Below are 16,954 nucleotides of genomic sequence, written 5' to 3' on the forward strand. Positions count from 1 at the left end.
AGCTGCTTGTGCGGTGCGCCGTAGAGAAAGAAGTTAATGCACTAATCTTTCACACCGCTGCATGTAGCCGCGCAGTATGGCGTGACTCACGCTGGCTTGCACGTGACCCCCTTGATTGCGCCAGGGAGATCTCGGAAGCCACACCGAGCTGCACGCTGGCGCGGCGGGCCACGCAGGAGGGAATACACTAATCTTTCGCACTGTCGTGCGACTTGGCGTGGCTTTCGTGGCCAGGCATGTGTAAGAGGGAGAGGTCAGTGGAGATGTGCAATAGTGAACTGCAGTGTGTGCGCAGGTGTGCAGCTATGCGCAGTGGTGAGAAAGACCAATGTTTTTTGACGACATATTTGACGTGGGGACGCGAGAGTTTCGAAATGCTGCGGCAAACAAGTTCCAAACCCTGCCGAAAGCGATGCATTCGCACGCAACAGTCAGGTGTTTTTTGGTTTTGGAGCTGAATTTAGTTTATTAAATCCATTGGTAGAACAATCTCACTTTGTTAAAACGAGGTTTTAAATACATATAAATACACAGATATCTATGGGGATTTCAAGGGGAATTTACTTCATTAAGTCCCATTTCATTATAATGATGTTCGTATATCGTCCCGAATTCTGACCAAAAATGGCCAAATTATTCATAAAGACCCCAGTTCCCAACACATTTTACCTCCTCAGATAGAATAAGTTCACTTCAGCTTATGCTGGTCCTGTGGCTTGTGCGCTGCCTTCTACCAAAAAGAACGAATAAGCTGCAAGAGAAAACTAGGTGCGTCCATGGAATTGCTAGAAAATGCAAAGCACCGCTCACGAGGTGAGCTTGTCCTTGGCCATTTTTTACCAGAAATGCGTGAATGAACCTTGCTCATTCAAGGCACGGAAGGAGGACATTCAGGATTTTATATGACATTTAGGACTCGTGATATTTTTTCCATGTAAAATATTATCCAGACTTTGTTCATTCGGATGTCATAGTAGTGGTAAAGATGTCTGAAGTAACTGAATTTCAAATTATCACATGTACTAAGAAAACAAACAAATGCTTACTACATCAAACACGTTCTTATTTAGTGAATAAAGCTGAAACTCCCACTTTAACTTCACACGAAATTGGTGCAGAAGCTGCAATTACTGTCATTTTGCGACTGACAAGCGCTCCCAGTGGCAAGGGCCTCGCAACTTCCCTTGCAATGTGGCCGCGGCACGAGACCTGTGTCTTCATCCGAGAAGATGTGCTTTTCACTATCGCTTGCACATCCCGATTATTTTTTTTGCCAGTGAGCTGGTTGGCAACAGATAGTTCGCCCATCGCTATGCAGGTTTAGTGTCAGCGGGCAGGCCGCGGTAAAATTGTGCTTCATCCTCGGCGGCTTGCACTGTATCAAAAGAAAACCACTGCTTGCCATGATTGCTGCAGACCAATACATGGTCACTATCGGCACGATCATGGATGGTGACCACACATTTACGAAGGCATGCAGTAAATGCAATATAAAGGCAGCAGTGTTCCAAAGTTCCTGTCACTTCTGTGCCATGGCTGCTCGATGAAGTGTTTTTATTGAGTGGTCGTGCTTGTGTCATGTTCTCATACAGTTCCTACTCATGACTACGGTGACGAAGACTTTGCCGGTTAGTCTGTGTTGAACACTAATGCCGCTTTCGCTCTTTTGCATTGCATATTTGCAGCGCTTCATGCTCGTCGCGTTCCAAGGGTCGTTTAAGTTAACCAATATGCAGCCAAAGGCACCCAAATGAACAAGTTTGATGTTAGAAATGCTTGCCAGGTCTAGAGGGTGAATCGAAATTATCCGAATTAACAAGGGTTGGGTTGAATGAACAAGGTTTTACTGTATCCTGTAACACTTACTGGAGATTTACCTACTGACGGTATGTAACAAATAATGCCCAAAATAGTTTTGGTAGTGTAGGGTTTGGTGCTAGAACAATGCTTGTCATAGAATGCGCGCTACACTACTGGTTGCCACGGAATTGTTAAAGTTGCAACAGCAGTAAGACTCACGTGTGTAGTCCTCAGGGCGTTCCGCATCATCCCGATCGAGAGCCAGGGCTTCCAAACAGCTCCAAAAGCTTTGCAGTTCTAGCAGAGGCAAGCATACACACGTGCAATGTTAGGCTCAAAATGTTGCATGAAATTTCACTTGGATAAACACAGCCTACTAATATAGCAGAACAAAGTTTGAAACTGCTTTCAAGACAAACAATAACTACTACAAAAAAAAAAGGTCCCAGATCTGTTCGGAACAAGTCTTGGAGTGATATCTGAAATAAAGAGAATATAGGCTAAAACAAAGTGCTAAGGAGTAGACAATATTAGGGGCAACAACGCATAAATTAGGAACACATGTATTGAAACACAAAATTGGTTACAACAAAATAAAAACTAACCAATGCTGTAAGCATGGATAAGAAACATCTATGGCACATCTTTGAGCGAAACAGTGCAAGGGATGAAACGCGGTGAGTGGCAAACCAACATTCCATCTTTCGCGCTGTTTTGTTCAAAGATGTTGCCTTACCAACCCGTAGTTGGATTCAGACCTTAGTTTAGCACATCTGGAATATCAGATTAATTGCAAAAGGAATCACAGAATGGGCCTGTTAGGTGAAGGAGCAATTGAACAGGCTGACTTACTGAAGCCACAAACTCCAGGGGCATGGTGAAATTTAATTGCTTTTGCCACATATGCAGAAATGCAATGCTGTAAGACTTAAAAATAAAATTAGGGTGAATAATGGGATTCACGCGACAGAACTGTGTTAGCATTAGTTTTCCATTGTTCTGCTGCTTTTGAGCGTTCCTGTTTTACGCGAAATGATAAGACAAACACTGATTAAAGGCATCAATGGGCAAACAGTGATGTCATTCTTCCCGAGACTCCGCAGTACGCTTCTGGCACCTCGCTTCAGCTTCTTTCCAAATGCTCCCGCCACTCCTCGTCAATTCCGACTGCGGGCTGCCGATGCCTTGTCTCTGCTACCGCTGACAAATTGCACTGCCTTTGCTCGTCCATTTCGGCTGCACGTTTTTGTCGCGTAGCCTCGGCATTCCTCCGTCGATGCTCTTGTACAGGGTCGCTTGTGCCACTCGTAGTGGGCACAATGTCCATCGTTACTCTTAACTATACAATGCAAAGAACACAAATGCAGCCATTAATTCCACTATCGGAATGTGTGACATGCGTCTGGACTTTCCCGGGAGCGAAGTGCACCTGTTGATGGCCGAGCGCCAACTGTGCGAGGCTGCGTTCTACCTGCTGCGCGCCTGCGCGCCTGGGGTTTTTCGCGTCACAACCATGATTTGATTATGAGGCATGCCGTAACAGGAACTCCAAATTAATTTTGACCGGCAGGGGATCCTTACCGTGGCCCCAATACACGGTAACATGGGCGTTTATGCATTTCGCCCTCACCGAAATGTACTAGCTGCAGTGGCTGTGATTTGATCCCACGACTTCGTGCTTAGCGGCGCAACACCACAACCGCTAAGTCACTGCGGCAGGTCACCTCTTTTGTCCCACACAACAAGACACAATAAATGGGTGTTCATTCGCATGAGTGCTCTAATGCTAATGCATTAAATAAAAGAAGATGAAGAAAAGAAGAAGAAGAATGGAACATAGATTATACAGCTGATACTTATACCGATACTTTCGACACGCTCAATTAGTACTTGGACAGCTCCCCAACCGAAATTTCGGACGTCTTACAGTGCGCTGTTTCATTGTTCAGACTTTGCCTGCACGACCACGTGCTAATTTCGCAACCAAGTTGGGCAGAAGGAGTGATATTTTTGTTTCAATACGTTGTTGCCATGGTCGTCAGCCGTATTGCCAGCGCCTTCTACAAAACCAAAACAAGAGAAGACTAGTCAATTCAGTAGTGACCGCCCGTGCCCAGAGCACGGGACAAGTCAAGGCAAGTTACTAAGTCCTAAAGGCTGCATTTGGGGTGGTTTGTCGTGTGAAATCAGTGCGTCTAGGGTTTGCTTATTTATGTTTGAAATAGTGACACGGTCCTGGACTACTTCTTTGGTAGCTATTATGAATTTTAGTCAGTCACTATCATCAAGCAGCTTCAAGTGGCAAGAAATACACCCTAAATTTCTGCACCGACAAGGGCGGTGATTAAGCAAAGGACGAGCCCGACAATGATCACTGTGAAGAAATGTGCGACCATTCGGCTATCGCAGTACGGTCGACTTCTGTTATGTTACCAGAGAGTGTACTTTCATTTGTGCTTTCAAAGCTGATTGTACCTTCGTTTATTTGTAGTGACAGCATTGTAATGGTTGAAATACAGGCAAGTGGATATGTGTGCGTGCAGTAACACGGTGACAAGCTTTTCTGAGCACTTGTGGAATAAAGTCACTTATTTTCTCGCAAATCTGATATTCTAGACTTCCAATTATTCTGACTTTCTGGCGGTTCCCATCGCATCCGAATTATTGGTCGGCGACTGTACTTGCAATAGTGTTTCAAATATAACCCAAGATTATTTTCCGTCCAGTTTTGCACTACCAAATGTAGCAAGCCTAATAAGGAGGCAACTGTGGGCAAGGACAAGCTCTCAATGTCCATGGAAAAACACGCTCACATGGAAGGTTCTGCAGGTCCAGGGAAATGTGAGAGGCAGGGGAAGGGAGGTAACTGCTTGAAATAGTGCAATGGCCAGATCTACGACCACAACATCTGGATATGTGGCCTCAGCTGCACAAATTCACTGGCCTTCAGCATTCATATTATAATTTAAAGAGTACCAAGAAAGCATTGTGTGCCGCACCTGGATTTTCGAACTTGTCTGGGTGATAGGCGAAACGCAGCTTTTCTGCCATCTCTTTGGCCAAGGCAACCAGTGCAGGGGAAGCCTTGGTTGTGCCCTCCTCGAGTGCTTGTAGCCTACGGCGGTCATCGCTGAAAGGCAGCTGTACCACATGAAATCCTGGTGGAACCATCTGCAGACCGTGTGTGTCACGTTCCTCCTCCTGCACGCAAATGTGAGAAAATCATGCTAGACTGGCACATTACCCTTGTGAAAATCCTAGCATATATTTACTCAGAAAAAACCGATGATTACGCACATTAGTAACGAGAATTACAGCCACAAAGCAATCTTCCCTTTTTCAAGTTTCCTTGCCTGGGTAACATATCGCAATACATCTCTAAAGTGCATTCTGCATGCTTTGGCTCTATTTAATAGCGATCGCCCCATTCCATGGAGCACAAATGAATCTTTGTTTGATGACTTCCTTCAGTCATCCAGTATGTCGTCACAAAATGCTGCGGAGAGAAAAAATGCTTGCCCCAAGGCGGGGTTCGAACTTGTGACCTTTTGGCAGGCATGGCATACGTCATCCCTTCATGCTGGTGCCCAGCCTACTATAAACTCTGGAAGAAGAGAAAGAGGTGCCTAGGCCTCACCGGTGCTCTGGGCCTCTCGCTGTGATGCAGTATTTCATGGTTTTGCCAGTTTCGTGAATGCACTTTCGTCAAGGGTGAGCGAGAAAACGCTCGCATGACCACCTGAACAAGGTTAGCCGTCTACTTCGTCACTCATATTTGGACAATGTGCTTTTGGTAGCTCGGAATAGCTACATTCCTGGGAGAGCTAGCTCAATGCTGGAAGCCATAGACTCTGCCAATGAGTACACCGTAGCCATGGGTTGCTGTATCAAGAAGGCATGTCAGATGTCGAGTGAGTAGACTTCATCTTACCAGAGTGAGCAGCAATTTTTCATGGTCTCTTGTGTGCCAATTTTGGCGTCACAGAACCTGAACACTCCAAGCAAGCAATCTTTAACAGAATAATTTGGAAGTGCGGCACATGGGCAAATCAATGAAATTCACTGAAAGAACATCCTAGTAGTAGATGCAAAAAATTCAACCAGGTATACTGGAGAAGACTATTCCGACATTAGGTGCAATTCCTGTTTGTTCTTTTATTAGTACTTATGAGAAGGAGTCAATGACTGGTGTTATTTCCAATGCTGACCTTGAAATCAAGTATGTGGACCTCAAGAATCTGCTGAATTCATGGGTGCAGATACTTGAAGTTCACCGCTTGGGAACTCTCAGTCCACCAAGTTAGTATTTGCTTCGTCGACTTTGCCAGCACCTGTCAAAATGGCGTACGTGATCCATTGCGTCTGAAGATACACCACATAAGTACTGTGTGTAGAAATCGGAAATCAAATGACTTACCAGCATTATGGTGGACAGCATGTTACCACCGACTATGATGCACCTTCATTGAAATGTTCCAACTGTCCTGCTTCTCATGAAGCAACGTCGAAGGATTGCCCTAAGATGCAACAGGAAGTTCGTATTCCCCGTAAAATGGCAAGAGACAAACCTTCCCACAGAAAGGCTGCTCGATCTGTTCGCCGAGACAAACAATGCTGACACAAGAAGCACCACTTGGCGACTTCAGAAGAACTGCACTGCGGGCTGCAAGTGCCATAACTACCTCTGCCTGTGTCAGCATTGAAGAGGGTGACCACACCTACTGCAAATTCAGGTTCACTGGGAGCGCAGGGATAACATTTGTCACCCCTGGCTGGCACAGACATGGAGTGGCCTTTGCTGCCCTATAGACCCACGGGCATGAGACTGTGCCATAGTGTTTCTCTACATCAAGGAGTGGATGTTAGGGCTAGTAAAACTTATGACCCCATAGGCAAGCAAGGAGCCAAACAGAATGAAAAGGAAAGCTTTGAGAAAATGCTGGAGCACCTGCTAGAATCAATGTGCCTGATTCTCTGTGGTCTCCAGACTGAGGCAACTAAAAGCACCGTGGATGTCCTTGCTGTGTTAGATCCGCTTATTGCTGCTCTCTACATAATGTAGAAACCTTTCTTGGCAGCTGTGCTGCACACACAGGAGAAATCCACACACAAGCTTCTTCGTTGCGCGTTTTTGTGAAGTTTCAATTGGATTTATAACTCCAGCCATGCTGTGGAAGGCAGATAACACTATTGAATTACTTTAGGACTTCGTTGATAACCATAAGAATGCTGAACTTGTCTTTATCATTGTACATCCCTCTACCGTGTCATAATCACCTATCATCCAGCCTCTATGTCCCCACTCCTCCTCCCCCTGAGCAGAGTAGCAGGGAGCGTGCTAGCTCAGGCCGACCTCTCTGCCTTCCTTCAAATAAATTCTCTCTCTCAGCTATCCTTATTATTAATCCTTTGATGGACAGTGGGGCATGTTGGTGCAACTACGGTGTGGGTGGACTTCATTGCATCATAACGGTCAGCAGCTTGATCAACACTGACAGTGAAATGGAAGTGTGGTTTCATGAGGAGCAAAAATTGCCTAATTTAAGTAAGCATTTCAACAACACTTCCACACCTGTGCCAAAAGGTAGACCAGCTTGGGAGCCTGGGCAGCGCGCGATATCCAGTAGCACACGGGGGCCACACGATGGCGCAGGCAGCTCTGTAGCAGGGCAGCAAAGAGGCGTGTGCTTCCTCGAACAGAGCCCTCATCTGGGTACACAAAGTGGCATGGCCGCACGTGTGGCTGCTTCTCCAGGTAGCTGAGTGGCTTGAAGCCGAGCAGCTGCAAGCCTGCAAGAAGTCAGCGGCATTTTGTTGAACCAACGTAAGTCAACGAAGACAAAGACAGGAAGAGTGCGCAGATGTACAGTTGTGTTCAATATGAGCTTCAACACGGTGCCTGTGATCGAAAAGACCCTAAGACTGCATGGCTGCGCTGACATACATAAAACTGTAGAACTAAAGAGTGTTTAGTAAACACTGTTCCCATTCATTTCAGAGTGCTTGCCTTTGTCACTTCGTGTCTGCTTTATATCCAGTGTCCATTTCGTCCCCGTTGCGTCTTGCAGTACTTGTGGCAAGAAAAATTAATACAGACCAATTAGCCTAATTTATAGCTCTTCTAACTGTTTCCATTAATGATATTTATTAAACCAAATTTGCTGTGAGAGAACTTAAGAGCTTGAAATTGTGTTTGCCTTATCCGTCCATCCGGTTTGTCCATTCTCTTGCACTGACTGCGAATGCTGCCGTCATTAACAACATGCAATGGAGAATTTTCAAGTCTTCAACAGAAGAATGAAGCCTTCAAAAAAGAAACTGCCTTTTTACTTGCGGCATAAATATTGGTTTACACAAAACTGAATACAAAAGTGGTGTAAGAAGGCTTCAAATTTGAAGGTAATCTGAAATACCAAGCTACAAACACGTCAACCATATAGGTGCCTGGACGTTGTGCCACTGTACGATGGAAACAAATAAATGTGACTGCTTCACATAAAATAAACAAGGTGCACCAAGATTACCCAAATCAAATATATTTAAATTGTAAAATTTTCAATCATCGCAAACAAAAAAGATTACTGCATTTACACGAATCTAATGTGCACCTTTTTCCTGAAAAATGGGTCTGTAAATTGCCTGCACATTAGAAGTAGATATAAAACTGCATTGGCAACAGCCTACCGTCAGAGATGTCAGATGCAGTGTCATCATGTCATCATCACCAGATGGTGGTAGAGCATGTTTTTTGAAGTAGAGTGTTCTAAATACTTGACGGTTCCATTGGGTTAATTTTGTGCTCAATTACAATTACTCTCAGAGATACAGACGAACCCAGATATAATGAATTATTGTGTATAACAAGCAGCTGTAATATCCCCTTGAAAACATTTGTATAGCATGTTTACTTTATACATGTATATTTGACATACCAAACTATTACACAATCCCTCTTGAGTTAGATGTATCCAGGTTCGACAGTACTATCGCTTTTGCAAGATTTCACGCTACTCGGCACCGGATGCGTCAGCATGTACGGCCACCAGCGTTTCTGGCACAGTGCCAAGTTCGCTATCTGCATAGAGTGCTAGGAACGTTCTCGGCTGCATGTTTTGACAAAGATGATGCAGTCACGTAAAACCTTGTGATAGTAGTACAGTTGACTCTCGTTAAAATGGACCCTGATAATCCGACCAAATACATCTTAATATCTGAAGTCTGTAATATCCAAGACGCCTCACTTCTGAAACTTTCGTCGTGATGTCTAACAACTTTATTGCAAAGAGTGAGTGACGAACATTCTAAGTATTAAAAAAAAATTACAATAAAGAAAGTCGCAGTTTCACCCGAAAGGCAAAGCATCGATTAAGAAAGCAAATTAAGTAAGATAAGCATGGCAGCAGCAGCGAGCAAATTGACCTTCGTGCTGTCTCTCGCTTCAACGTGAGCTAAACATCGAAAGCGCAGCACAAACAAAGCTACCGGCACTGGGTGCACTTTGTACACATTGCAGATCACTTTGAAGATACGGTGCCCATGCGGGCGCGCACATGTCCACATTGCAGATTGCTTTCAAGATACGGGCGCCTGCGCGGCCGCGCCATTAACAGCAACCACTGGAGTAGCACCCTCCCCCTTTAGCCTTCGCCTCCCACCCATGCCTCGTGCGCGAAAGACGGCACACTTCCTCCCCTCTGTCCTCCCTCCCTCACGCGCAAGATATTGAGCCGTGATCGTCAGCTGACTCTCGCAAGTCAGTTGCCTGCCTGTGTCGACACGGCAAAAGTCCGTTTTATATGCCCAATTTTGACGAAAATTGTCGCTAATTTCGTCTGCTGTAGCTGATAGTCCACTGTAGCGTGGTCCGTTAAAAGCGAACTTCATTGCATTAATACAATAGGCAGCCCAAACTAAGGTTGATATATGGTCCGTTATATCCGAAAGTCTGTTGTATGCGGGTCTGTTGTAACGAGCGTAGACTGTAGCTCTAAAAGTGATTGCTTGAGAATACCACCTTGTGTGCTCGGTAACTGCGGCCAATCAAGCGCAAATGGTGACGACGATGCACCACTTTCATTACGAAAGCTCATTAAAAGAAAGAAAGCAGTTTCTCTTTTGTAAAAAGTAAAATTCTACATGTAGAATTTTTTTTATTCGTGCACGTGAACACATGCTTGTTTTTCTTTTATAAATTGAGTGCATGTTACATTCAGGTGCACTTTATTTTCTTATTTTAAGCCAGCAAAAATTGGCTGCATGATAGATTCAGGAGTGTGTTAGAATCGTGCAAATACGGTAGCATAAATATTTGGCCAAACAGTGGTGAGTAAAAGGTCTTATAACACTGTGTATTCTACCTAAATAAATGTAGCCTACTTAGACAAGGGAATTCTCAGGATCCTAAACCCTGTCTATGTACGTATAGTAAAACCTCTATAATTCGACCCTTGTCCTTTGGTCCCAGCAGGAGTACGCATTATCTAATGCAATGAAACTCTCGTTAATTTAAACACATTTGGCAGCACATCAGCTAATTTGAACAACTCTTGGTGCTTGGCGAGCGCTGAAGCGTTGAAAATGTGCAATGCAAAAGAGAAGAAATGGCGTTAGTGCATTGCTAGTCCGCATCGCCGCAGTGATCACTGGAAATCGCACGTGAATGACAGCAACGCCAGAACGCTTTGTGCCTGTTTTTGCCTTTAAAGCTTTATTCTTGCGTTTACCGCTGCACAAAGCACCGCATTGGCTGCGTGCCTTCATGACTGTGTAGTTGTCATCTATGATCGCGTCGATAGCAACTGCGGTTTTGTTCGCAATTGAATCAAACAGTAGCTTAGTTCTGACTTAGTGCGTGTGTCAGCCGCGTCCCTGCAGCACCGCAAGGTCGCGTTGACAGCGGCTGCGGCTTCGTCGGCAGTGGTTGCGGCAAGCAGTAGTTTCGTTTTGACAAGCTTTCGAGGATGAAGAGCACCGGCTACATCGTGATGAACAGCAACTGGCTCGCTGGCGAAAAATTACCTAATCGGGATGTGCGTGTGGTAGTAAAAAGCCTGTCCCAGATGATGCGCGCCGCAGCCGTGCTGTGAAGGAAGTAGCGCGGCCTTCGCTGCTACGAGTGCTAATCAGCCACAATATGACAAGAACTGCACCTTCTGCAGTGCTTTTGTGCAGTATAGAAACATGATTGGCTCATTCATTCAGTAAGCAAAAGCGTGATGACATAGTAAGCATTTGTTTATTGTTTTCTTGATACCCTCGATAATTCGACATTCTGTTAATTTGGACACTTCTTTCAGTCCCATTATATCCGAATTATTGAGCTTTTACTGTATTTGGATTTTCTTGACATGCATTACAATGTCGTACAGAGAGGAGGTTGCATACATTACAAAGAAGAAAAGGTCAGAACTTACCCACACTACCCTTTCTGTACTATCACAAATTCTAATTATCTTTCAAAAGTTATCATATATATAAGTTATTTTTACTGTTACTTAAAATTATAGGTTTTTACACAACTGCACCCTTTTCCTCTAAAGGAATATCTTAAGAGGAAGCTTTAGCTCGAGTGCTCCTATCTAAATACATGTAAAAGGAGAATTCGTTTTTCTCGGCAACCACTGCACCAAATTTGACGAGGTTTGTTACATTTAAAAGAAAAACTTAAAGTCTAGTGACTGTTGGTTTCGAATTTTTGAGTTAGGTCGTCAATCTTTTATTAAAAATTGGCGAAAATCAAAAATTTTCAAAAAAGGAAACTATCAAGTTTACAACTCTGTAACTCAACCACTAAGAATGATAATACAATTCTGTGAATTGCATCTAAAAGTACATCCATAGCGGACAAAATTGATATGTTACACATGAATACAAAAAAATTTAATCATAGGGAAATACAACTTTTGTAAAACCGTTGTAACCAACGTAACAAATTCATGTAAGATGTAAGATGACATATTGAATTTGTCCGCTTTGAATGATCTAATGGATGCCGTTTACAGAACCGCGATATCAGTTCTTGATGCATAGCTATCAATTTGTAAACTTCGTGCTTCTATTTTTTTCAAACGGTCAAATATTTGAAAATCGTTTTAAGAAAATTCAAGCCCTAAATATAAATTCCGCTTCCAACAGTCACTAGAATTTAACTTTCTCTTTCAAATGCAACAAATTTCATCAAAATCGGTCCAGGGGTTATCTCATAAAAACGTTTTTGCGTTTTACATATATTTGAATAGGCCGCGTCGGAGTTGGGCCCGAGCTAAAGCTTCCTCTTAACTGCTGAGGTCTGTTCCAGTTCCGCATAGTGGGTGGACGCAATTATTTCATTAAAAAGCAGGTAACCAAAACAAACAAACAAGACACTGATCTTCACTGTGGGAGAATGCTGCTGTCGTATTGAATGAGTTCAGAGCCACAGGAATGACTGAAGTCTGCTTTGTTGGCACTGCCATGCAGTCCCTTCAATCACGCGCTGCTGGTCTGTTGCAGCTCAGATGGAACGTGAGTGTACGTATATAATAACTGACAAATGTGTCTGTTGGAAACACAGTTCTGACCAACTAAGGAAATGCAACTGTGTCTGCAAATACAGTAATCCTTTCAAACTCAGACTTTGATTCCCGGAACAGGATGAAAAATTTTGAGAGAAACCCATTTTCGTTGGTAGTGCGACAAGCTTCAATGCTGTGAAAAGGCGTTCAGGTTTCTAAAAAGCGAGTCCCTGACCTGGAGGTGCCATTGCCTTGATCTGCTTCACTTCGCAAATGTCAAAGTGCACCTTTCTGCCACCATACTCCTGGGTCTTGGCAATGTCACCTGGCATGAGTGCTTCTGCAGTGTCCTGAAAAGAGGAAGGTGAGAGGAAACACCAAAGGAACACGATTGAGCCATCGCTGCAACCAGTTCTGAAAAACTGTGCAAGTTTTAAGGTCTTTGTGGACTTGAACAATATTAGAAGGCTGCATCAACTTGGAAAATAAAGGCCACAGGAACATTTTCAGTCAAAATGGATAAAGAGGGAGAAGAGAGATGATAAAGCAATAACACGAAGTCTGACCAATAATGCAGGGTCCAGATGTCCATTGACTGATTGATTTAAGGGGTTGAACATCCCAAGGCAGCTCCTGGGCTATGAAAAATGACACAGTGCATGAATCACTGTGTTTCCACGAATCTAGGCCGGCCCCGATTCTAAGCTGACCCCCGAATGTTCGAAGCAAGAAAAAATAAAGAAAACTTACCTCGAATGTAGGCTGAACAAAAAAGTGAGGAAAGCATTCACGAAATGAAAATAGCACTTATTTAAAATGAACATGCCAAGCTGACTCTATGCCATCATCGCTGCTAGTGTTGTCGGTATAGCCCAGACCACAGGTACGCTTGCAGACACGCGCAAGCTCGTGTCTGTGTGCCCATGCATGCGCAGACAGCGCGGCACGGCTCACACGCGTCGAAACACGGCGCAATCTTGGTGAACAGCTTTGGTGAACAGCTGTTGACCGAGATACTTCAACGACAGAAGTTTTTCTCATCGGTGCTGAAGTCCCGCCCAGCTTGAATGTTTGATGATGCCTTTGCGGCTAGCACAGCTTTTCGTTTGAAAGTGGCCCTATAGTGGCATCGCCTGTTTGGTGCCATTATGATAATGCCACGCTAGGAGGCTCGCCGTATGCCAATACGACCACGGAAGAAGGAAAATATACGAGGGAGCATTACGTCACGCAGTCAGCCATGGCAAGCGAATGCTCCGTGAAGCCACAGTGGTGGCCCAAGAAATGACCTTTTGTGTTGAGATCACGGAGCAAAAATTGAGATTTCCTGGGACGTTTTGTTCCCAGTAGCTATGCCAGTAGTTTTTATTCAATGCGTGCTTGTTTAGCTGCCCTGCCGTGGCTCTGCCTGCGAAACAGGAACACTAAGACCAATCATGCACTTTGATGTGCAATCACATGTTGGGCCACCACTGGCCCAGCAGATTTCGGCTTCAATCGCGTTGCGGTATGTCCCCTCCATGGATGCAACACAGGTAATAATGGCGACATTGCTCGTGTACTTCAGTTGGCTACTGGCGTGGCTAGTAGCGGCTGCGATACTGCCTTTTCTAGATGGCGCTAGCTATGTACCATATTTATCATTTTCAATTACAAACTAGCACGCTTTTTTAAAATCCTCGAATCTAAACCGACCCTAGAGTTTGGTATATGATTATTTGAAAGAAACTATCAGCCTAGATTCAAATAAATACGGTAGCTACCTGGGCTTCCGCTCTTTATCTGACAAGGATGTAAAAACATAGATGTCAGGCACACCTGATGTGCCATAAAACACCAAGTCTTTGTGCCAGACGAGTTTGGACCTCTTGGTTCTAGCACATGTGTGAGAAAGTTCGTTTTAAAGCAAACACACAATATCTGTATGTTTGTGTGCATGTGAGAATGTGTGAAATGCATTTGATGGAGCAAATTTAGTGTGGACGTGCTTCCAGAATGTATAGCATGCATACCATGCAGTGGGCAATGTGTACAATGTATTACAGTACTGCCACCTATCTTTTCCTTTCTTTATCCTCATCCAGTAGCAAGCCTGGACTTGCTCTTTTGGTGGGTCCTTTCTTTTTCAGCTCATCACGACATCTTTCCCTTGCCCATTTTGGTTTTAACAGAACAGCACGAAATGCCACAGCAGGTACTCTCTTGCTTAGATGATAAGGCTGTGTGGGACTACAGGGAGTAGCTGAAAATCCGCCATACCATGGCATAGGTGATTCGACGGGAGAGCAGCTCCTCGTTGGTGTCCCTGGCCAGGCGTGTGGTGGCGGGCTTTCCCGTCGGCCGCACCAGGTTGTAGAGGGAGACAGACAGCTTCAGCTCGGGCCCCAACCAAAAGGCCAATGACATGAGGCGCCGCTTCTTGTGGTCCTTCAGCCGCACCCTAGTGACAACAGAGACAAGCTACAGTTCACAAAGTAACAATCCACTCAACAGCAGCAGCCCTCAGTGTGGGAGATTAGCAACAGCAGCCTACTCGAGTTCTGTGTATGACAGAAGTGCCTGGTAATGTTCTCTGCAGCTCATCTTGCACCACTAATGTTACCCCTCTTATGCCTGCAAATTTTCTTCTCTTGATGCTACATTCCATCTTCTGCCGCATCAACTATATTTAATTTCCCTTGATATCGATTCTGTGTACTCCAAATCTTGCAGCTCAAACATTGTGCGATTTATTTTTCATCACAATAAAATGAAAGACGACCAGTCCTGTGAATGTAGCATCTACAACAATGAACATGTTGCACAGTCTTCAGAAATGCAGAGTGCTTGTGGAGACCCAGATGTACTTTTATTTTGGATCGTGTTTCGGCGAGCTCATATGAGTGAAGTCTAGCAGTAGTGGTTAGATGTTATGGCGCAAGGTTTTTTACAGAAAAGTGGTGGAGTGCATTTCAGGACTTTTATTAGCCAGCTGCACACGTCAAGCTGGAAACTTTTGTTTCTTATTGGCCGTGCAACAAACTGGATCATTGTGTGAGCCTAAAAGTTGCTGTTAGTTGCCCTGCAACAGCTATCATCTGTTTCCTTAGCTACGTTAAGCTTTTGTGCGATGCAGTGAAGCACCTCTTCACCTTGTTGGTGACAGGCTCACTTGCCTAATGGCATTGTGCCCAGAAGACAAGGACAACTCTTTCTTCATGCCTTTGACGCGGCATGACAGGCCACAATAATGACCGATGTCATGCAACTTACATGAGCTTTCTTCTTCTGCATGTAGTGATAATGACAAGTACAGTATCAAGAACGAGAATAAAACAATATTCTAAACTTTACTTAACAAAAGTGGGCTTATGCTATGCAGCTGCTGTGGTATGGTATGAAGTCTGTTCGCTCATAATGCTTTCCAACCTAGATGTACTGGATCTGCCAGCTATTAGTTTTTTATTTGTCATGATTCCCATTAACATTTAAAGATGCATGGAGGTTTCAGTTACCAGCTTAGTCTAACATTATTTTGGTACAATGAATTTTCAATACATTGAATATCTTCCCCTTGCCCAATGAGTTTTACATACCCAAGTTAAGCTATCACAAAAGCCAAGAATTGCTTGACTGCAGGATGGCAAATGTGCTGCATACCTCAGTAAAAGTTCCTCCAGTTTTTCAGAAGCTTCAGGGAAAGCATCCTCATAGTTCTCTTTGTTGGTCACCAGGTTCTGTTGAAGAAAAAAGTGATGTAGGCAAAAGTAATGTGCTAACTCAAACAAGAACTACCATCAAAATTTTTTATACTGATTTACCTCATAAAATATGCATACATGCACAAAAGGCATACCTGAATATGCAACTTGACAAACCAAAGTGAAAAATTGCATGCAGGAAAGAGTTCAACAGAACGTCATTCATATGTATTGGAAAAAAAATGTGAGAAAGAACATATCAACTGGCAAAACGCATGACCAGAAGTTATTAAAAAATTTGGCCGACTCAAACATAGTTTATATCTATGTAATGCGAAGCATTGTGCAAATCATTGCAGCATGAAACGCCAACGTGTGCCGAGCTTGTAGGGCCTAAGGGATCCAAGACATGTATTGTTTTTATGACTTCGGCAAGCTTACAGCCTCTTGTAGTTTTATCAGCGTCACACACATTAAGGCAAACATTACAGATCTCTCTTTATGACCGCGAACTTGCAGTCACAACGCGAATGCTTCACACCGTGTCTTGGAAACACAACATGCGTGCCCCTCCCCTCATCACGTGCTTTAGTGCCTGATCACGTTATCATGCATGCATTCACTCCCTCCCCATCCCTCCTGTGCAAAAGGCCCCCATAGTCGGCTCTCGCATTTCTCTGAGCACAGCTAGCTGCCGCGTGCCCTGCTGCCTGTGCAAGTTGTTTACCAATGCAGCATGTGTGCTTTGAGAACAGTTTTGCTGCTGAAACTTTTCATGCAGAAGGACATTTGAGATAACTTTTGCCTCGGCCGACATTTTTATAGTTTTTTTGCTAGATTAATTAGCCATACATGCTCCAAGTTCATGCTTGAGATGGCCGAAAACTTCGTTGAATCGAAACTGCGTCACAAAATTACATCATTAAATTTCGAAAGAAAATACATGGTTTTCAATGCAAGTAAGATCTGGAAATGAAAACA

At 44.0% G+C, this 16,954-nt stretch overlaps 1 protein-coding gene across 1 annotated transcript in view; it reads right to left on the minus strand.

Moving 5' to 3' along the window:
- Positions 1-16,954, minus strand: part of Irbp (Inverted repeat-binding protein) — a 29,377-nt gene that overhangs the window by 3,822 nt on the left and 8,601 nt on the right. Inside the window, exons 8-13 of the mRNA XM_075690022.1 lie at positions 15,933-16,009; positions 14,553-14,733; positions 12,529-12,643; positions 7,373-7,590; positions 4,800-5,001; positions 2,020-2,097 (exon numbers count right to left, since the gene is read on the minus strand). Of these exons, the coding sequence (XP_075546137.1) occupies positions 2,020-2,097; positions 4,800-5,001; positions 7,373-7,590; positions 12,529-12,643; positions 14,553-14,733; positions 15,933-16,009 (871 nt within the window). The remainder of the gene's footprint in view (positions 1-2,019; positions 2,098-4,799; positions 5,002-7,372; positions 7,591-12,528; positions 12,644-14,552; positions 14,734-15,932; positions 16,010-16,954) is intronic.

Source organism: Dermacentor variabilis, chromosome 4, assembly GCF_050947875.1.
Source record: "Dermacentor variabilis isolate Ectoservices chromosome 4, ASM5094787v1, whole genome shotgun sequence".
Taxonomy (NCBI): domain Eukaryota; kingdom Metazoa; phylum Arthropoda; class Arachnida; order Ixodida; family Ixodidae; genus Dermacentor; species Dermacentor variabilis.